This window comes from Uloborus diversus, chromosome 5 (genome assembly GCF_026930045.1).
Source record: "Uloborus diversus isolate 005 chromosome 5, Udiv.v.3.1, whole genome shotgun sequence".
NCBI classification, from domain to species: domain Eukaryota; kingdom Metazoa; phylum Arthropoda; class Arachnida; order Araneae; family Uloboridae; genus Uloborus; species Uloborus diversus.
This window is the reverse complement of record NC_072735.1, coordinates 98177204-98194920: the sequence shown is the minus strand read 5'-3', so window position 1 is coordinate 98194920 and position 17717 is coordinate 98177204. Positions and strand designations below refer to the sequence as shown.

At 33.1% G+C, this 17717-nt stretch overlaps 1 protein-coding gene across 1 annotated transcript in view; it reads right to left on the bottom strand.

Annotated features, from left to right (window-relative positions):
- The window catches only part of LOC129222839 (importin-7-like), a 58956-nt gene that overhangs the window by 2538 nt on the left and 38701 nt on the right, over positions 1–17717 (bottom strand). Inside the window, exons 16-22 of the mRNA XM_054857390.1 lie at positions 16410–16502; positions 13241–13324; positions 12104–12240; positions 8164–8309; positions 6761–6820; positions 3371–3622; positions 1235–1351 (exon numbers count right to left, since the gene is read on the bottom strand). Coding sequence (XP_054713365.1) covers positions 1235–1351; positions 3371–3622; positions 6761–6820; positions 8164–8309; positions 12104–12240; positions 13241–13324; positions 16410–16502 — 889 coding nt within the window. The remainder of the gene's footprint in view (positions 1–1234; positions 1352–3370; positions 3623–6760; positions 6821–8163; positions 8310–12103; positions 12241–13240; positions 13325–16409; positions 16503–17717) is intronic.

The window sequence follows — 17717 nt, the reverse complement described above, 5'->3', positions numbered from 1 at the left end:
ACACGTGTCTGCTGTAATTTACAAATTTGTGCTTCTTCTAACGTTGGTTTTGTCTTACTTTACTGTTCAGCACAAAGGTATTTATTTATTTTATTTTATCTTAAGGAGAAGTATTTTCAAAAAGATATAAAACATATTCAAAACGCTCTACTGCAGCATTTTTTTTGTAGACTGCATATTGTTTATGGATGCTTCAGAAAGACTGACCCAGTTATTAGCAAGATAGTGTGAGAATCCTTGTTCTAGGTCTGCATTACCTTAAGGTAAAACAAGAACAACCTTTAAAAGTCTTAACAATTTGGGATATTTCTTTTAAAGTGAAGATCTTTCTCAAATAATGATAAATTCTCTTTCCTCCTTGTTTGTTTTCAGAGAAAAAGATATTCTTGAATTTTTTGCTTTGAAATACTCTCCATTCATCTACAATTGAGTAATCTTGTACGGTGGAGTTAGTGAAATAGCATGGACTTGACAGTCCGTGATTCAATGTATATTATTGAATCGCCTATTCTAATAATTTAGAAAAAATTGTACCTTTATAAAATGGTCGCATTTTTATTTTCTGAATGCGAATTTCTTGAAATCACATCAACTTTGATGCCTTCAGAAGAAAATTCAAGCTAAATTCAATTGGAATATTAAGCTAAAAAGTAGGAATTATTTGCTACAAAGTAGAACTTTTCTTACTTGCGTAGGAAAAGCATAGGACAAAATGGAGCTCTGCAAAATGGTAAAAAAAACGGAAACTCATTACATGCAGCCATTAATTAAAAAATCCTTACATTTTTTGAAGTTACAATATTTTATTCCTGGATTTTTGAGAAACAAGAAGAGTAAAAGAAACACATAAACAGAGTTTCACTTCAGATTGTGTACTTCTTACAGCTTGAAATAGAAGCAGTTAAATATTTGGAACGTTTGAATTTTAATCCTTTTGTGGCAGAGGAAAATGAAAACCGTAGTTGAAATCAGAGATCTAAACTACACGAGAAAGAGCGTTGACTTCATAAACATTTCCCCAAAATTACTTACAGGCCCTTAGTAGTTAAAATTCCCAGTTTTCCTAGACTTCTAAAAAACTTAATTTCCTTGATTATGTATAAAACATATCTATTTAGATGTATAACCATTTTTGCAGGTGATTTATTAAATTTTGAAGTTTAATGTGATAAAAAAAAAAAAAAAAAAAAACTGAAAATAGATGCGGTGTGTTCAAAATATAGTTGATAATTACCTGCTGCTGCTTTTCTTTGATCTGCTAAGACTATAATTTCTTCAAAGGACCGTTGCTGATCAGTTGTTAGATGGGATGTTAATATATTATACCAATTTGGATCAGCTGTTTTCAAGTCTGAAATAAAATACAAAGTAAGATACATACAATAGAACAACTATCATCCTGAGTAGTAGGGAGCAATTGCTGTTTAAAAATTGAAAATTTGAATAATAAATGTTTTGAGTTTCATAACTTCCAACAACATATCACTGGCAAAACCTTGCAAAATCGTATTTTTCGTAACAAATGACGAACTATTTATTTACTGTTCGGTCAACCCAATATACACTAAGTGTCCAAAAAAAAAGCATGCCTCAATATTTGGTTGGACCACCTTTTGCGCGTATTACATTTTTCATCGCCGTAGCATTGCTTCAGTTAGCTTTTGTAGAGTATCAGTTTTTATTTTCGCCCACAATTCCATCAAGAGGTCTCCTAAACGTTCGATAGATAAAGGAAGTGTGATAAGTGATCCTAAATCCTTTTCGAGTGTGTCCCACAGATTCTTGATTGGATTGGGGTCTGGACTTTGTGGTGGCCAAATCACGTGTTAAAATGATGCATCGTGCTCATCGATCCAAGATTGTTCTCTGGCATTATTGTCTTGGAATACACCACTATAGTCAGGAAAATAAAAGTTCATAGATGGCACAACATGATCATCCAAGATGTTAAGGTACTGTGCAGACTTCATTTGGTTGGTGTACAATGCAGCCAAGCCCAGTCAGGATGAACAGAAACAATCTCAGATCATTACACTGCCTCCGATAGAGTGCACAGTGGGAACAAGACATGTAGGGTCCATTGCTTCGTGTGGCTCTCTTCGAACCCCGACGCATCTGTCATTTTGAAAGAGCGTAAATCTTGACTCATCGGACCACATGACCTTCCCCCAATCATTAACAGTCCAATTTTTATGATCTTTTTGCAAATTGCAGTCTCTTTCTTCAATTAATGGCACTCACAAGCGGCTCCCTTATTGCAAAACAGCTCCTTAGTACTGATTTTTGAAGTTCTCGTTGCATTGTGAGCTTGGAAAATTGTTTTACTTCCCTTGTTAAATGAGTGCTGTGAGTTGAATGGTCGATTTCTTGTGATTTTTCTTCACTGCTTCAGAGAATGTCGGTCACATTCATCCAGAATGGATTTACGACTACAAAGATGTCGTGAACAGGTAGCTTCTCCGCCATCTTTCCAAATTTTAATAATGCATTGAACAGTTCGCAATCCTATATCACTAATTTCAACTATGTCTTTGCATTTTGTCCCATTTTGGTACAGGTCAACAATTTGCCCCTCTGTTGCATCACTTCCTCAAACACAACTACTGATTCCAGCCATACTTACTTTGAACTAAACAGTCTTCTAGTGCAGAACCCGAATTTTAAGCTTGCAAAGATTTATGCAAATATCTGTAATACTCATCAAATCACCTTCTTCCAAAATTGGAACGTTTAAAATTCGACTGCGACTTTTTTTTTGACACTTGGTGTAGATGTATCACGAGATGAATACTACAACTAAGTAATTACAGATCAGCGGTTTCAAGGAAAATTTGACAAATTAATGCTTTTCTGCAATTTTTGGAAAATGAAGATGAAATTGGTATCAAGAATTAAGCCGCTATTCTACAACCATTTCTAGTTTTATTTAATCAGAAGTATTTATGAATTCATCCGAACAAACGTGAAAAAGTACTTTGCCAAATTTGTAGCAGGTATTTGTGTTTTAGAAGTAGTACTCACCCCAAATATACATATGTGTGTAAATCAAACCTTGCTATTTAGCCACCTATGGCAACTAGACAGATGTGACCTTGTAAGTAAGACAATAAATTGATCAAAGGAAAATCCAACTATCTGACAAACAAATACACATTTCTACAATCACAAACAAGCTACAAACAGGAAAAGGATGTCCGCAGCCCAGAGTAAAATAATTTTCCCAGACTTTTTTCTGGTCCAACTAAAAAACAAAGCATCCTCCTTCTTAAAGTCAAAGATAGCCTAAAATTGCATTTTTAAGAATTCAGTTTCAAAATTTAGTTTTAAATTTTTAGAATAAACCAAAAGAATGAAGAGACAAAAAGCTTACTATTCATTATTTCTTTAAACACAACATATTCGTCAACATTTGTTTCTTCATCATCTAATGGTGTCGTATAACCTTCTAAAGCTGTTTCTTCAGCGTTGTCATCTTCTTCATCCTCATCATCTGTTGCTTCTTCATCATCTTCAATTGATGAAGCAGTAACATTAAAAGGAGACTTTTTTTTAATAGTTGTCGAAAGCTTTTCAAGATATTCTCCATCATCATTCACATCGTCGTCATCACTGCACAAAACCTCTGAAACAAAAGAAAACTTGAGTTAACTGAAGAGAAGTCTTTCTGCTAACAATGCAGAAATAACACTGAGTAATGTTAGGATGGTGTAATTTTCCCTTACATGCTTGCCAGTTTTGGCATAGCTGTTGTTATACTTTTCACTCCAAGGTCCCCCCTACCAACCACTATTTGTGGTTTAACCAGTGGATGGGACCTTGAAGACTACTCTTATTTTTTGATCTAGAAGAGAAGCCCAAGCAATCCCTCAAGACTTCCAAGGGTACAAATCAAGGAGTAGAACCAATGAATTGGAACTACATTAGACATTAAGTTTCACTACACATCAGAAGGATGCATTTTAAAGTATCAAATTTACAATATTCCAACTGTCATGAATTTACTTCTTATTCAATACTGTAAAAAATCAGAAATTTCAAATTTAATAAATTCATGTGCTAAGGCAAACAATGCAGTACTTTCAAAAGAGCAAAAGGGGGAAAAAAAACAACTAAAATTCTAAAGTTGTGGAAGTTTCCACTCTCACTATGTGCTCAGAGACATGGGCTCTGAGTACCTAGATTAAAGCAGAATCCAGGCAGCTGAGATGCGTACTTGAGGTCTCTAATGAGCTGCACACATATGGAAAAAATAAGAAAGGAAGATATTAGATGTGGTTCATACACTTGTGGTCATAAAAAATTCCCTGATTTTTCCAGGTTAATTTTTAGGAAATTCCAGGTTACTCGCTTCATTCAAAATTAAATTTAAATAGCAATATTTTCAAAATATTTAAAATTGTTTAAAGAAGCAATGCAGAAGATCTACAACTTGAAAAAATAAGAAAAATCTTCGATTTTTTTTATTCTTTTCCAAAAATTTCAAGTGTTTTTTAAACATTTTGTTCAAAATCGTTTTAATTCATTTACTACTTTTTGAAAATAGAGTGCTTTCAATTTATTTTAGTGTTTCTTTGATGTCACGTGTCATGTTATCTTTTAGAATTCACTGTTGGTTTATAATACTTTTTATTTTTTTATTAGATAATAACACACAACATATTGAGCAAAATACAAAGCTAAGTTTCAGTATAAATATGATTAACTTGTCGCATCGATCGGCATACCATATAATGCAAAAAACAAAAATCAACATCCGCCGATCATAGGCCAATGCCAATAATCATTTTTGTTCTTTCCTTTCGCATATTGAAGGATACTTACATAAAATTTAAATTTTTCTTTCCCAGAATGTAATAGTTAATTTTCAAAAAATCACAACTTTTTGCATCATTTTGTTACTTTCAACAGTTTACATTAATATAAGCATCTAATTCTGTTTCTGTAAATTTGTCTACTTCCATCGTGCAAACGACCCAATATGGTGACTAAGTAAAAAATTTAATAAGTAGATTTTCGAATTTGTAGCATAAAAGTAGTTAAATAATTAATAAACCTTAAAAAACTACAATTAAGACAAAATAGTCAGTTTTTAGCACATAAGCATCTAAATCAATTAGAATACAAAAATGTTCCGACGATAAAATATTTTGCATTTTTCCAGAACATAAATTATCCGGAAAAAAAAGACATTTTGCATTGTTTTCAATATTTTGCATTGCAATTAACATCCAGTGCAGTTTTTAGGAACTTAGGCACTTAAGAAGTCTTGTGTACTTTCATCTTGGGAATGACCAAATATGGCGGCAATGCCCAAAATTAAGAAATAATTTTTTGAATTTGTCGCATGAAAACAATTAAAAAATAATATATCTTCATGAAACTATAATTCAGTTGTATATCACATTTGTGTCCAAAGAAGAAAATTATTTAAAATAATAATAAAACAGTTTGTAGCCCATTTTGTGTTATTTTCATTAATTTGCAATTGAAGAAAACAGCCTATTCTGCTTTGTTTTTGGAAACTTAGGCATTTAGGATCGTGTCTACTTCCATCTTGTGAATGACCAAAAATGGAGATTACGTTTCACATGTAGCTAAAAAGAATTTCCGATTCAAATAAAAACGATTTTCCTCGATCGACCATCCTACATTCAAGTTGTGCTACCGAAGCAGTAAATTGTCTTTTTCCCTGTTGAGTTTGTGCATAATTCCTGTTCACCCGAGGAATTTTTTCCTTGGGAACTATTGAGGGTCAAAAATGGCGGCCGCAGAAGTTTTTTTGCGTCGCCACTTTTTTTTATTGCCAGCATAGTTTTGAATAAAATTTCTTAGTTTTTGTTAAGACATCAATAAAAATGAATATTAGATCACATACAACAAAATTCTCTGGGGAATTTTTTTTTTTTTTTGGAGGGGGGGAGGGCATATTAGGAAAACTCCTTCACATTTCTGATTATGTCATTTTCCCTGACAATTGCAGGTTTTCCCGGAGCATACGAACCCGGATTAGAAGAGAATTAAAGGCCTCTGTGGAAAAATTAAAGAATAGTGCATCGATTGGAAAGATGATCCAATCGATATCCAACTTATGAAAAAACGAGAGATTCCAAGAGTTGCTTTCTACTATAAGCCAAAAGGCAAAAAGTGAGAGGGCTAGAAAACGACAGATGGAGTAACAAGTCGAAACAGGCTTTCAGCTTAGTCCTAAATAATTATGATGGCAAAAAAAAAAAAAAAACCTAAAATCCTAGGTATGCATAACCTAATATATATTCTTAACACTGGACCAGATTCTAGGTCATACACATCCTATTTCCACAATACGACTTGAAAAATCAACTTTCGTTTTTTTTTGGGACACCCTGCTGTGTGAAAGTGCTAATCCCATTCCGGTAGCAGAAATATAAAACAGCTTTAAACACAATGCTATGAATGAAAACACTCGGATAGGAAATGCTGAATGAAATAACTTTTTAGAGGACCTGCAGTGTATCACTATTTTTGCGGAGCAACTCTACAAGATGCGGAGAGGTTCGCAACCCTGCTATAGTATGAGAAGTGTCATAATTCCAGTGGTTCTCATGCTCAAAAGTAGCTGAAATATTGTTATCTCCTGCACTAAACCTATATTTTTATGAGCCAAGTTAAACTTACTTTCTAGAACACTTACTGTATGTTAGTCACCAGTTTGCCGATTTATCAGAAAAAATTTAATGACTACCTAATAGTAAATACATAAGCAAAATAACGTGAAAATTACCTGCATCATACTCTTCTTCTTCCTCTTCATCTGTGTCTCCTTCTTCCTCCTGTGCTTTATCTACATAATTTAGAAATAGAAAATTTTAAAATAACCAGTACAATACATAAACAGGAAAGTGTGAATGTGTGCATGTATTCCTTATGCAAATCTACAATTTAGAGCACATCTTCATTCAATTTGGGACAGACTAACTTGGAGGATTTTCAGCAAGAGTTTTCAGGGACTTTTGAAAACTGAAATTAAATACCAAACAATTTGAATTTGAGTAACATAAAACTGCTCTTTTATAAGAAATCACATATTTTAAATTGGGAACAGCAAAAAAAAAAAAAAAAAGACCGACTTCGGTTCAACTCGAAGGTCTCCGAGTTGAACCAAATCATTGCTTTGGTCACTTGTCAGGTCTGTGCTAATTCTATATTAGTTACCAGTTTGTTTGGCACTCTTGGCTTCCTTAAGAGGTTTTCCATCTTCATCTCAGTCACTTTCCTATGCCGGGCTGATGAGTGCTAATAAGCACGAAACTGCAGTGCTTGGCTGGAAATGACCGAGTTGGGGGTGTATTTCATGTATTTCTGCTTTAGCCCTGGCTAATGGGCGGTAATTTACTGAATATACCATGCCTTGAATTCAATCTGCGAGTTGAACGGAACCATTGCTTCGGTCACTCGTTTGGTCTGCTAATTCCATATTAGCTACCAGTTTGTTTCGCACTCTTGGCTTCCTTAAGAGGTTTTCCATCTCCAGCTTGGTCACTTTCCTATGCCGGGCTGATGAGTGCTAATAAGCACGAAACTGCAGTGCTTGGCTGGAAATGACCGAGTTGGCGGTGTATTTCATGTATTTCTGCTTTAGCCCTGGCTAATGGGCGGTAATTTACTGAATATACCATGCCTTGAATTCAATCTTCGAGTTGAACCGAACCAATGCTTCGGTCACTCGTCAGGTTTGTGCTAATTCTATATTAGCTACCAGTTTGGCACTCTTGGCTTCCTTAAGAGGTTTTCCATCTCTAGCTGAGTCACTTTCCTATGCCGGGCTGATGAGTGCTAATAAGCACAAAACTGCAGTCCTCGGCTGGAAATGACTGAGCTGGCGGTTTATTTAGGGCTTAGTTAAAAAGTTGTTCAGTTAATGAAAGTACTTTACTTATGTGACTTATTAAGCAACAAAACCTAAAGTTTTGTCACAAGACAGTTTGATTCAATTTGTTTTGTGACTATCGTTTATGTTAGCACTGACAGATATGTCAATGTTGTCAAGTATAATTTAGAAGAGCTATGAAACAAAAGCTTTGATACGGCTTGAACTTTAATTTTATACACAAGTTCTACTCATCATTAACAATCCTTGTTTCTTGCTGTATTACATTTCAAAAATAAAATACAACTATAACTTACATGCATAAGCTCTTTTAAGGCCATCAAAGAGTAACATCATAGAAGGAACAACTTTCTGAACTATCTCATTGTTTATTTTTGATTTAAAAACAGGAGTAGATATCAATGTACATAAGCCTAATACACACAGCTTTCTGTCATGCAACCTGCAAATAAGATTAGGCATTCAAATTTAACCTTAATGGAATACACATCAATAAAATATATATTCAACAGATCAAATTTACATTGCAGTAGTGGAGAGGGGAAAAAGACTCAATGCCGTGAAATAAATTAAAAGTAGCCGGATATTCGAATAATATTAATCAGCTTCTGCAAACATTTTGCTGAGAAATTTTTTGAATAAATTAGAAATGAATAAAGTCAGCACAATTACTGACATTAAAATATAAAGTAATAATTATTGCTGACAACAAGCAAGAAAAGCATTCGTATTCCATCAAAACATTCCCACTATTCTGTCAAATTTCTTTTGTCTTTGTCATTACAAAGGGATGAGAGTGGTCAGAGAGCAAAAACATTTGAATTCAGAAATTTTGAATTCAAATCATAATTTTCGTAATCTGGAGTTGCGACAGGACCCTACCCATTGGAGTTATTGTTTCTAGAAACAGTTCCAGTCCTCCAAGCTTGCCCCTCCTCTTGGACGGTTACGAGTGTATAGTTGTGAATGTGTAGGCTTGAGTGAGTGCGTAGACATGTGTGAATGCATTTTGGTGTGTATGTGTGTCTGTGTATGAGCATGTGTGTGAAGGACATGGACGCCACCGACCAGAGAAGCAGATTACTCAGGACCAGAGGAGTTGCGCCTGCAGAGGAGGGTGGGGGTTGAAAAAGGAACCAGACGCCAAGGACATGCAATCGTGATTGCTCAAAATAGAAAAATGGTAAAAGCATGCAGAATGGGAATGACATCCAAAACGGAATAAAAATAGCTTCTGGAAGTCAGAATATTTAAAAATTCAAAGAATGGCTATTTTACCAGTTTTAAATGTAGTAAACTCTTTTTCACATTAATTATGTTTGAAATAATTGGGTGGTAATTCATGCATGGCACATATTGTTCTTAAAGCATAGTATTCATTTCTTAAATTTCAGACATAAAAGATCAGGAAAATGGGGATAACTGCAGTTAGAGAATCAATTGTATATATTAAAGAAATCTGTTATACATTTTTCAGCATACATTATTGGAATGTGAGAGGAAAGAATTTAAATCTCTTTCCGTCGAAATGCTTAACTATAAATTTGTTATTATTGCTTTATATTTGTTGCTAACATCCTATTTTGTACAACTTCATTGCATTGCACTATTTCTTGCAAGAGTGTTGATTTCTACATAGGTTTACAGTTTGAAAGACAGGCGGCAATTTCCAACCCTTGAGTCCTTGAATAAAGGGTTGAAGGAGCCAGAGTTCAATCTTGGCTGCATCACTCAATGTTAGTTTTTCCATTTTTTTAAAGAAAAATATCTTTTTCAATGAAAAACATTTTATGAAAATGAGAATGTAAATTTAAACAGTAGGTTTGTTTGTAAAGTAAAAATTTACAACAGATTGAAAAATCCAAAACTTCCGTATGTGATAAAACATGCTTTTCATAGCAAAAGTTGAAAATAAATAAAGATATATATGATTGGTTATCTTTTTTCCTTGCATTGGAACTCAAAATTTGGTTTAAAAAATTGCATTATATCATTTCAGGATCGAGAGAACAACTTGCAGTTGCTTCATTTAATCATAGAATCCAAAAAATTTCAACAGGCTATAAAGCCTAAACCTTTCGAGATTAACCATAAATATTTTCTATGCGTTTTTAATACAAATAAAAAAGTAACCATGCCAAGTGTCATTAAAATTCGAGACTGAGGGAATCAAACCACAGTTTTGATTGACTTTTGCATTTTTTCCAAAATAAATTAAAGAAATAAAAATATCAATGAAAAAATGAATAAAATAAGCAGATACAAGGTAGCATATGGTAAACATTCCAACATTAAAAATTATCAAAATATTTGCAGGATGCAAAAAGATTGGAATCTCAAACAAGGCATGCAATTTTCGGCGCAGCATGTGCTTGATGTCATTAATATGTTTTCCAAATGTACATTTTCGACAGATATTGCGGAGGATAAAAATTCTAGGGGGTAAAATAAAAGAATGAAAAAACAGACCAACAACTAAAAAAAAAATGTATTTTTTCAGATTTTAAAGAAAAATAGGATCATTATGAGGCCTGAAAAGGCAAAAAGAGGAGAAAAGGTTTACAAAACCAAAATAGAAAGTCGGAGTTTTGGAAAAAGTCGGAAAAATCTCATCCCTGATTACAAAAAGAAAAAAAAATATAGTCCAATGGATAACTAAATGAAACAAATAAATGATTGGAAAAAGGGAGTCAAAAGTGTTCCCAAAAGCCCTTGAGCAAGCAAACCCCTACTATGGAATTTTTCAAAAAATTACGTACTGAAAAAAGTTACATTTTATAATTTTGTAACATACTTGTGATAGAGTATGTACTAATTATTTCACTATTTCATTGTTTATTTAGATTAATTCAAAAACGTTTAGCAATTACATTAAATATTTCCTTTACATAGCTATTGATTTATTACTACGTTTTAAGACAAATGTTGTCAATTTAAATTTAGGAAGGTAAGTAAAATTTCCCTGTTTAATCAAATATCCGCTTTATCGAATAATATTTCTTGGAACTGACAATATTCGATTAAGTCGGGCCGCATTGCGTGCAGATTTTAAAAAAATGTGGTAGGAAAAGAGGATTTCTTTTCCTATAATCAATATATTGTTCCAAGTATAGTACAACGACCATCACAATGCTTTTTTTTTCCTTATTTTTCTTGTTTATTTAGAAACAAAAGAAAACAACGCATTTTCTAAGAAGCGTTATGTTTTCTTTGGAGAAAACGCTTCTTAGATAATAAGAAAAATGGCAAAATAAGATATTAACTGAATGCGCATGATTTTAGTATTGAAGTATTCAAGGATTTTTTCTCTTTTTTTACAAAATGATTTTGTTTACTGTTTTTCCCCATCCTGGCAGTTCAAATAATTAACTACATTAAAAAAAATCCTTCTAGAATAATGCAAAGTAAAATAATATTATTCTTGATGAAATTAAATTATATATTCACATAAAACAAAAATTTGATGTAGTAGCCATTTTCAGAAACTTGTCGAATGGAAACTGAGATTTGATATGAAAAATTAACTTCTTGCATAAAAATACCGTATTAAAATGCATAAGACGACATGTCGTAAAATTAGAGGTTCATCAGGTTTTCAATAAGTTGTTGACCTTTTTCCGGCAGGCCAGCCCCCCCCCCCCCCAGGTTAGAAAAATATTTTAAATTTAATATTCCTAACATATGTTAGGCATAAAAATGATTTTTATATATTATAAAGTATTACTGTAAGAATTAGTAGTAGTACAGCATGTCTCTAATCCTGTTTTTAAAGAATAAAAAACTTTGTTACTCTTCACTATCAATATCTATTTAAAATGATGTATGTTAATAAGTTACATAAACTGAGACATTAAACATGCTGTATGTATCTTTATGCCTATTACCTATGATTGGTTCTATTCAGTCAAAATTACAAGAGCATTAATGGGCTTCACTGCTCAGTGTAGCGGAAGAACAATAAACTATTTTGTTTTTAAGATGGTTCTTCCAAGAAAATACTAAAAAATGTGTTGTTAAAGACTAAAAGAATGAAGGAGCTTTTAAGCTTTTGCTGACTGCATGCAATGTTACCAAGTATAAAAATCACTAAAATTTAACATCTCTATAACAAAAAACCTTTTCATATGCATCACATTAAAATTAATTCATATTTGAACAGCTTTATTTTAACATGTTTTCATACTTTAGTTACATTAAGAAATATTTTCAATGCTGTTGAAATACATAATTATTTACCCCAAAAAGCAATCAGTATCGTGGATCCATTGTTGAATAAAATGAGCTGTAATAGAATCTGTTGTATTTGGGACATGAATTTTTTCTAGTGTTTCAAGAAGAAGGGCTGGATTATAATACAGTGCTGCAATTACCACCTAGACAAACAGAAAAGAAAAAGATGAACTAAAATGACTTTGAGAAATACACATTTTAAGATCGATATGCCCCTACCCTCCACTTTACCTTACATTCAGCATATTTACATAAGAGGTATTAGTGAAGATACCAAATCTAAAAGTAACCCTTTTGCCGGCTGCATATTTTGCACGAAAAGAAAGAAAAAACAAAGAAAATTTGATTTTTTTACATCTTGAATTCAAATGTGTCAACAGACGGATGCTTAAAACGGTAAAGTGAGAACAATAAGCATTCCTGATTGCTCTCAAAAAATCTTAAAACATTAATTTGCTCCAAAGCACTTAAGAAAAGTTGATTTTTCTTGGCTATCCCAACTTTTTCAGGTTTCAAAACAAAATTTGTTTTGTAGATTGTATTTCTATACACTGAACCAGAAAAAAGAACATTTATGCAACTTTAATTACAGTTTGAAATTCATGCATAAAACTTTACAGCATATTTAAAAAAAATGTTGGATTTTTAAAACATTATCAGCACTCCTTTTAAATCAATAAAATACATGCATGTTATTTCAATGGAGAGGGATAAATTTTGCTTTGTAACTTTCAATGTAGAAAATTACGTATTAGGAGTTTACATATTCATAAATATTTGATAAATGTGTAGCATTTTTTGAACTGTGAAAAATGGCCTCCAAAATATTATTTAAAATTTTCCAGAAAACATGCACTGAAATTTTTAAATAATTTCTCATGTTTGAATGAGCTAATTCGTTATTCTAAACTGTTTTAGCGGGAGTTGGGCAAGCCATCATACCACGGCTACATAAACGACTTGGGACAATTTTAATCCAAACAGGGGGATAGAAAACAGTCATGGAGTGCTTTGTTGTTGATCCTTTAGTCAATTTCATTCCTATTTTTTTAACCTGTTTTTAACAGGTTAAAAAACAGCCCCTCAAAAGAACTCGTGAAGTAAAATAGCACCTTAAACTGTGTCAAAGTAAAAGATACATACCTGCAAACACATGGTCCTTAATTCCGACGTTTTTACCTCCCTAGTCAAACGTCCTAGAACTAATTCAATAAATGAAGGAATACACTGTAAAGAAATGTTTTCAACATTTGTAATTAAATGAACTTAGCTGAATAAATATATATGATGTATTATGCATTGTTTATGATGTACTGAACACATTTATGACAAAATTCACATGAAAAATTCAATACAAATATAGGCAGAGAAATACTTCTATGACAAAATTGATGGTTTCAGTTAAAGAAATTTGTTTTGTGATATAGTGATCAAAGCATTTGGCAGTCATTTAAGTAAATACCAAAACTTTTAATTAAGAGTGACTTCAAGAATTTTTTATTATTAATTTTTGTAGAAATAATTAATACACTTTTCAAAAGACTAGCAATCAAAGGGAGGATGAGGGAAAGCAAAAACAAAAGACAAAAATACTAAAAAGGCAAAATCTCACTCCTTGAACATTTTTACCTCTGCAGATTAAGGCAGAACACAATTTTTTAACTCCAAAAAGTGCAGGGCCCCACCAGCTTTGAAAAGCACGTAATCACAATACTAAACACTTATTTGTTAGTACATAGGCAGTTGGTAACAAATAGAGTATTTAATATAATTAATGGCCTGCAAAAACAGCTATTGAGTAAAAATTACTTTTTTCATAGTGAAAAAAAAAACATTTTTCAAGCTAGTCTACACTAATTGAAGTGAAAAAGAGGGCACTTGAAACGAGTGCGAGCACCGAGACCACTGGTCTATTGTACTGTCCCCGCTTTAACCACTAGTAGAGCCCAATAACAGAAATATATTTCAGCAGTTGCCTAACTGATATTTTAGGCAGTTCCCAGGGATCTATGTAGTGATATCGTAAGTGTTCAAATCTCTACTCAGAGTAGACCTCAACATTCACACAGTACATGAATTGAGCTTTTATCTGCCATGTGGCATCCTCTACACGATGGATCTTCAGTAACACCCATCAGATTAAGATGCCTATTAAGAGAGCAGTGTCCAGTTAGTAACCAAACAGACTTTTTGATCTCATTCCTACTCAAATTAAGCAGTTCCCTCGATCTAAACCAGGGAAGTTGCTGGTTGAGAGTCTTGGCCTGTCTTTGAGAGTCGGACTGAAGCCACCGATCATACGTCTACACTAATTATGCAATACTTAAAATGCACGATAGCTATTTACTGCGATTTAATCCACCACAATAATCAAGCAGACAAAAAGGCTGCAAGAATCCTGTGTAGGCATGGGGTCTTCTCCGGCACTTTAGGTTAATTCTTTTTTTTTAGCTATGAAAGACAAAAATTGAAAATAATATACAGTGGAACCCTGATTTTACACAGTCTGTTGAACCTGTTATTCCTCGTCCACCATTGTTTCCTGCTGGTCCCTGAAAAAAGGCTATACTCTGATACTGATAAAATATTCTGGATTTTAAGTTACCCTTTTTAAGAAAGTCCGCTTAATAAGTTTTTCAACAAACAGATCAAAATAAGTTTTCATTTACAAGATTAAAACAAACTTAATTTTCAACTTTTCCATTTTATCCCTTGGAACTTTTTTTAATTACTCGTCCGACAGAAAACATAGAATCAGACTGTAGATTCAATACACTCACATGTTCAGGAAAAGGGGTTTTCAACCTTTTAGGCTCTGCTCCCCCCCCCCCCCCCATGAACACTGGATTGAGGTCACGCCCATCCTCCCCTATATGTAGATAGTACAATAAAAATCTGGAGCTTATTAGGATAAAGCTAAATTTAGTTAATAAGTAAATATCCAGATAATTTCAGTCACAAAGCTTAACATTTCTGTCCAAAACTTTATTTTTAACACATTATTACTCAATTTCACAACATTAATGAGAGGGCTGATACTTATTTAATATTCACATGTGACCAGAAATTTAAATAAATCATTGTTTTCTTCTACAATCCCCCCACCCCCCAGGTCGAGAACCGCTGTTCCAGAAAATACATACCTAAATGCAACTAGGCTGCTATTATCAGCACTAGTAAATGCATGCATATTCATAAGTATATTAATAAGTGGCTAAGAAAGTTCAGAGATTTAAAAAATAAAAGCTCTTTAAAATGATTATAATTTTTTTAATAGGAGCTGACATAGAATAAATAATGAGTGTAGCTAAAATTAGTCTGTAAAAGATATTAACAGACTTGCCAACCTTATGGAAAGAAAGAACGGGAGATCCAGCCAAAGCTTTAAGGGAGAAAAAGGGAGATTTTAAACGATGCTATAATAAGTAAAAAACACTGTTATAACAAGTATTTATTTAATTTTTTCATGAAAGAGAATTCACTCGTATAATCGCTCTTTTTGTTTGTAGATATTTCTTTTTTTCGGACATCGCTAAAAATGAATGTTAAACTACAACGCACGCTGTAGATCAAGATGAAAACACGCAGCGCAGTTTGCATGCGTCTGAAAACTGAACGATACCGCGAAAACGGCAACGGCGCATGCGTGAGATAGAAGTGGAAGTGCGAACGTAGAGTTAAACCAAAATACCATCTCCGGAAGCATTTCGGTCGACACTCCAAACGCACCCATCGGATGTTTGCCGCTCACCTTGCGTTCGACGAACCTCACCGGTTGATCGGAAAGTAACCGGTTACTAACCGCAGCGTTCTATAATCAACCGGTTACCGTATCCGTTACCATTCTAAGCAGTTGATTGGAGAACGTGATCATTAGCTGTCACGTGCTTAACTAACCGGTCGTGCTCGTCGAACGTGAGCTCACTGAGCAGTGCGGGTTTGCTCTGCTAGCCACGCCATCTGTTAGGGCTGTGAGTAACTATTTTAAGGAAGAAAATTAAGTTTAATTTTAAAAAAAAGAAAAAAACCCGAAAAAAAAAAAAAAAAACAAGAGAAATGGATACTCAAACGTACAACCGGGAGAATGGAGTAAAAAACGGGAGTCTCCCGTGAAACGGGAGAGTTGGCAGGTCTGCATTAAGACTATTATTGAACAGAATTAAGGCTCACAAAGTACTGAAAAAATAATTTTCTGCATATTCATACTAGTAATCTCAACAACAGCTATATGCGTGTGTTTTATAATAAAATTCCAAGTGCACTAATAGACATGAGTAAAAATTTAGATTAACAATAATATAGAACACATTACTTGGTCTATCATTCCTTTACACTGAAGAATTACTACTTCTAATAATTTAGCTGCATGACATTCTGAATCTTCAGCCGATTCCCCAGTTAATATCTAAAAAGAAAGGAAGAAATAGTTAACAGAATTAAACCTAATGAGAAAGAATTTGCTTAAGGGCTGAGAACTATTTTCCCCACAGAAAAGTATTGCCAAAAGCTACATTTTTACATCAGTGCAACAGACTCAGTACAGCCTATACAGAAAAATACAATTTGCAGAAAATTTTAAAAACCTATGCCACAAAATTGCCAAATAGCATCAAACCATACAATACATTGAAAATTAGTATAATTGAAAATTAGTATAATATGTTCTAAAGAGAATTAATCCACTTAAACACTTATTTACTTAAAAATTAAAAAAAAAAAATCTCGGCTTGAATTTCACAGAATTGAAAAATTGACTATTTTCAATGAACATTTTATTTAGTTAATTTTACTTTAATATTTTAAATAGTTTGAGGCAGTAGATTATCTCTCCATCAGCGATATTGATTTTGTATGCTCAACAGAACGCAATTTTTTTCCCTTTCCTGGACTTGATTACAAGCTAAAAGACCTTTAACTAAGGTTCTACTAGGGCTTGGGAACACAGTTTTGACCTAATAAAGCAACATAACACAGAAATAAATTACTATGAAATAGCAAAACACAGTTGGCGGGTGTTTTAAAGTCCATCACTCAGGTTTTTAAATACGAAATAACGCAGAAGTGACATAAGGAAGCATGTAAAATAGCAAGATAATAACACTTTATCACTCTTACTATTTATTGTAACAAACACACAAGTAACATTTACAATACTGTTAATAAAACTAAGACACTTATCTAAACTATGTCTCAAATTACATTAATACGTTGGATAAAATATACCACACAAATAGTAAAAGTAATTGCCAAATATATGGAAAAATAAAGTATACACTTAACTTGAATAACTTCAACATAGCTTTCATAAGATAATTGACAGTTTCAACATGCAACAGCTCATAGGAACATATGGTAGATGCAATGCTAAGTAGAATCAGTTTCCTAGATTTTATACAATTTTAATAAAAATTTCTTGAGCCAGTTGAGAAGGAAATATTGCAATATATTTCGATACATTTAAATTTCATACTTTCCCTACTCTGACTTAAGGTTTGTGGGAGCCGTATTGGTGTTACTTGTTTATAAAATGTTCACTGTACTTTTGTTTCTTGTTTTTGCCCCCCCCCCCCAACAGTCTCATTAAAAATGCTGACCTACCTGCTTTAACACGTGGATATTT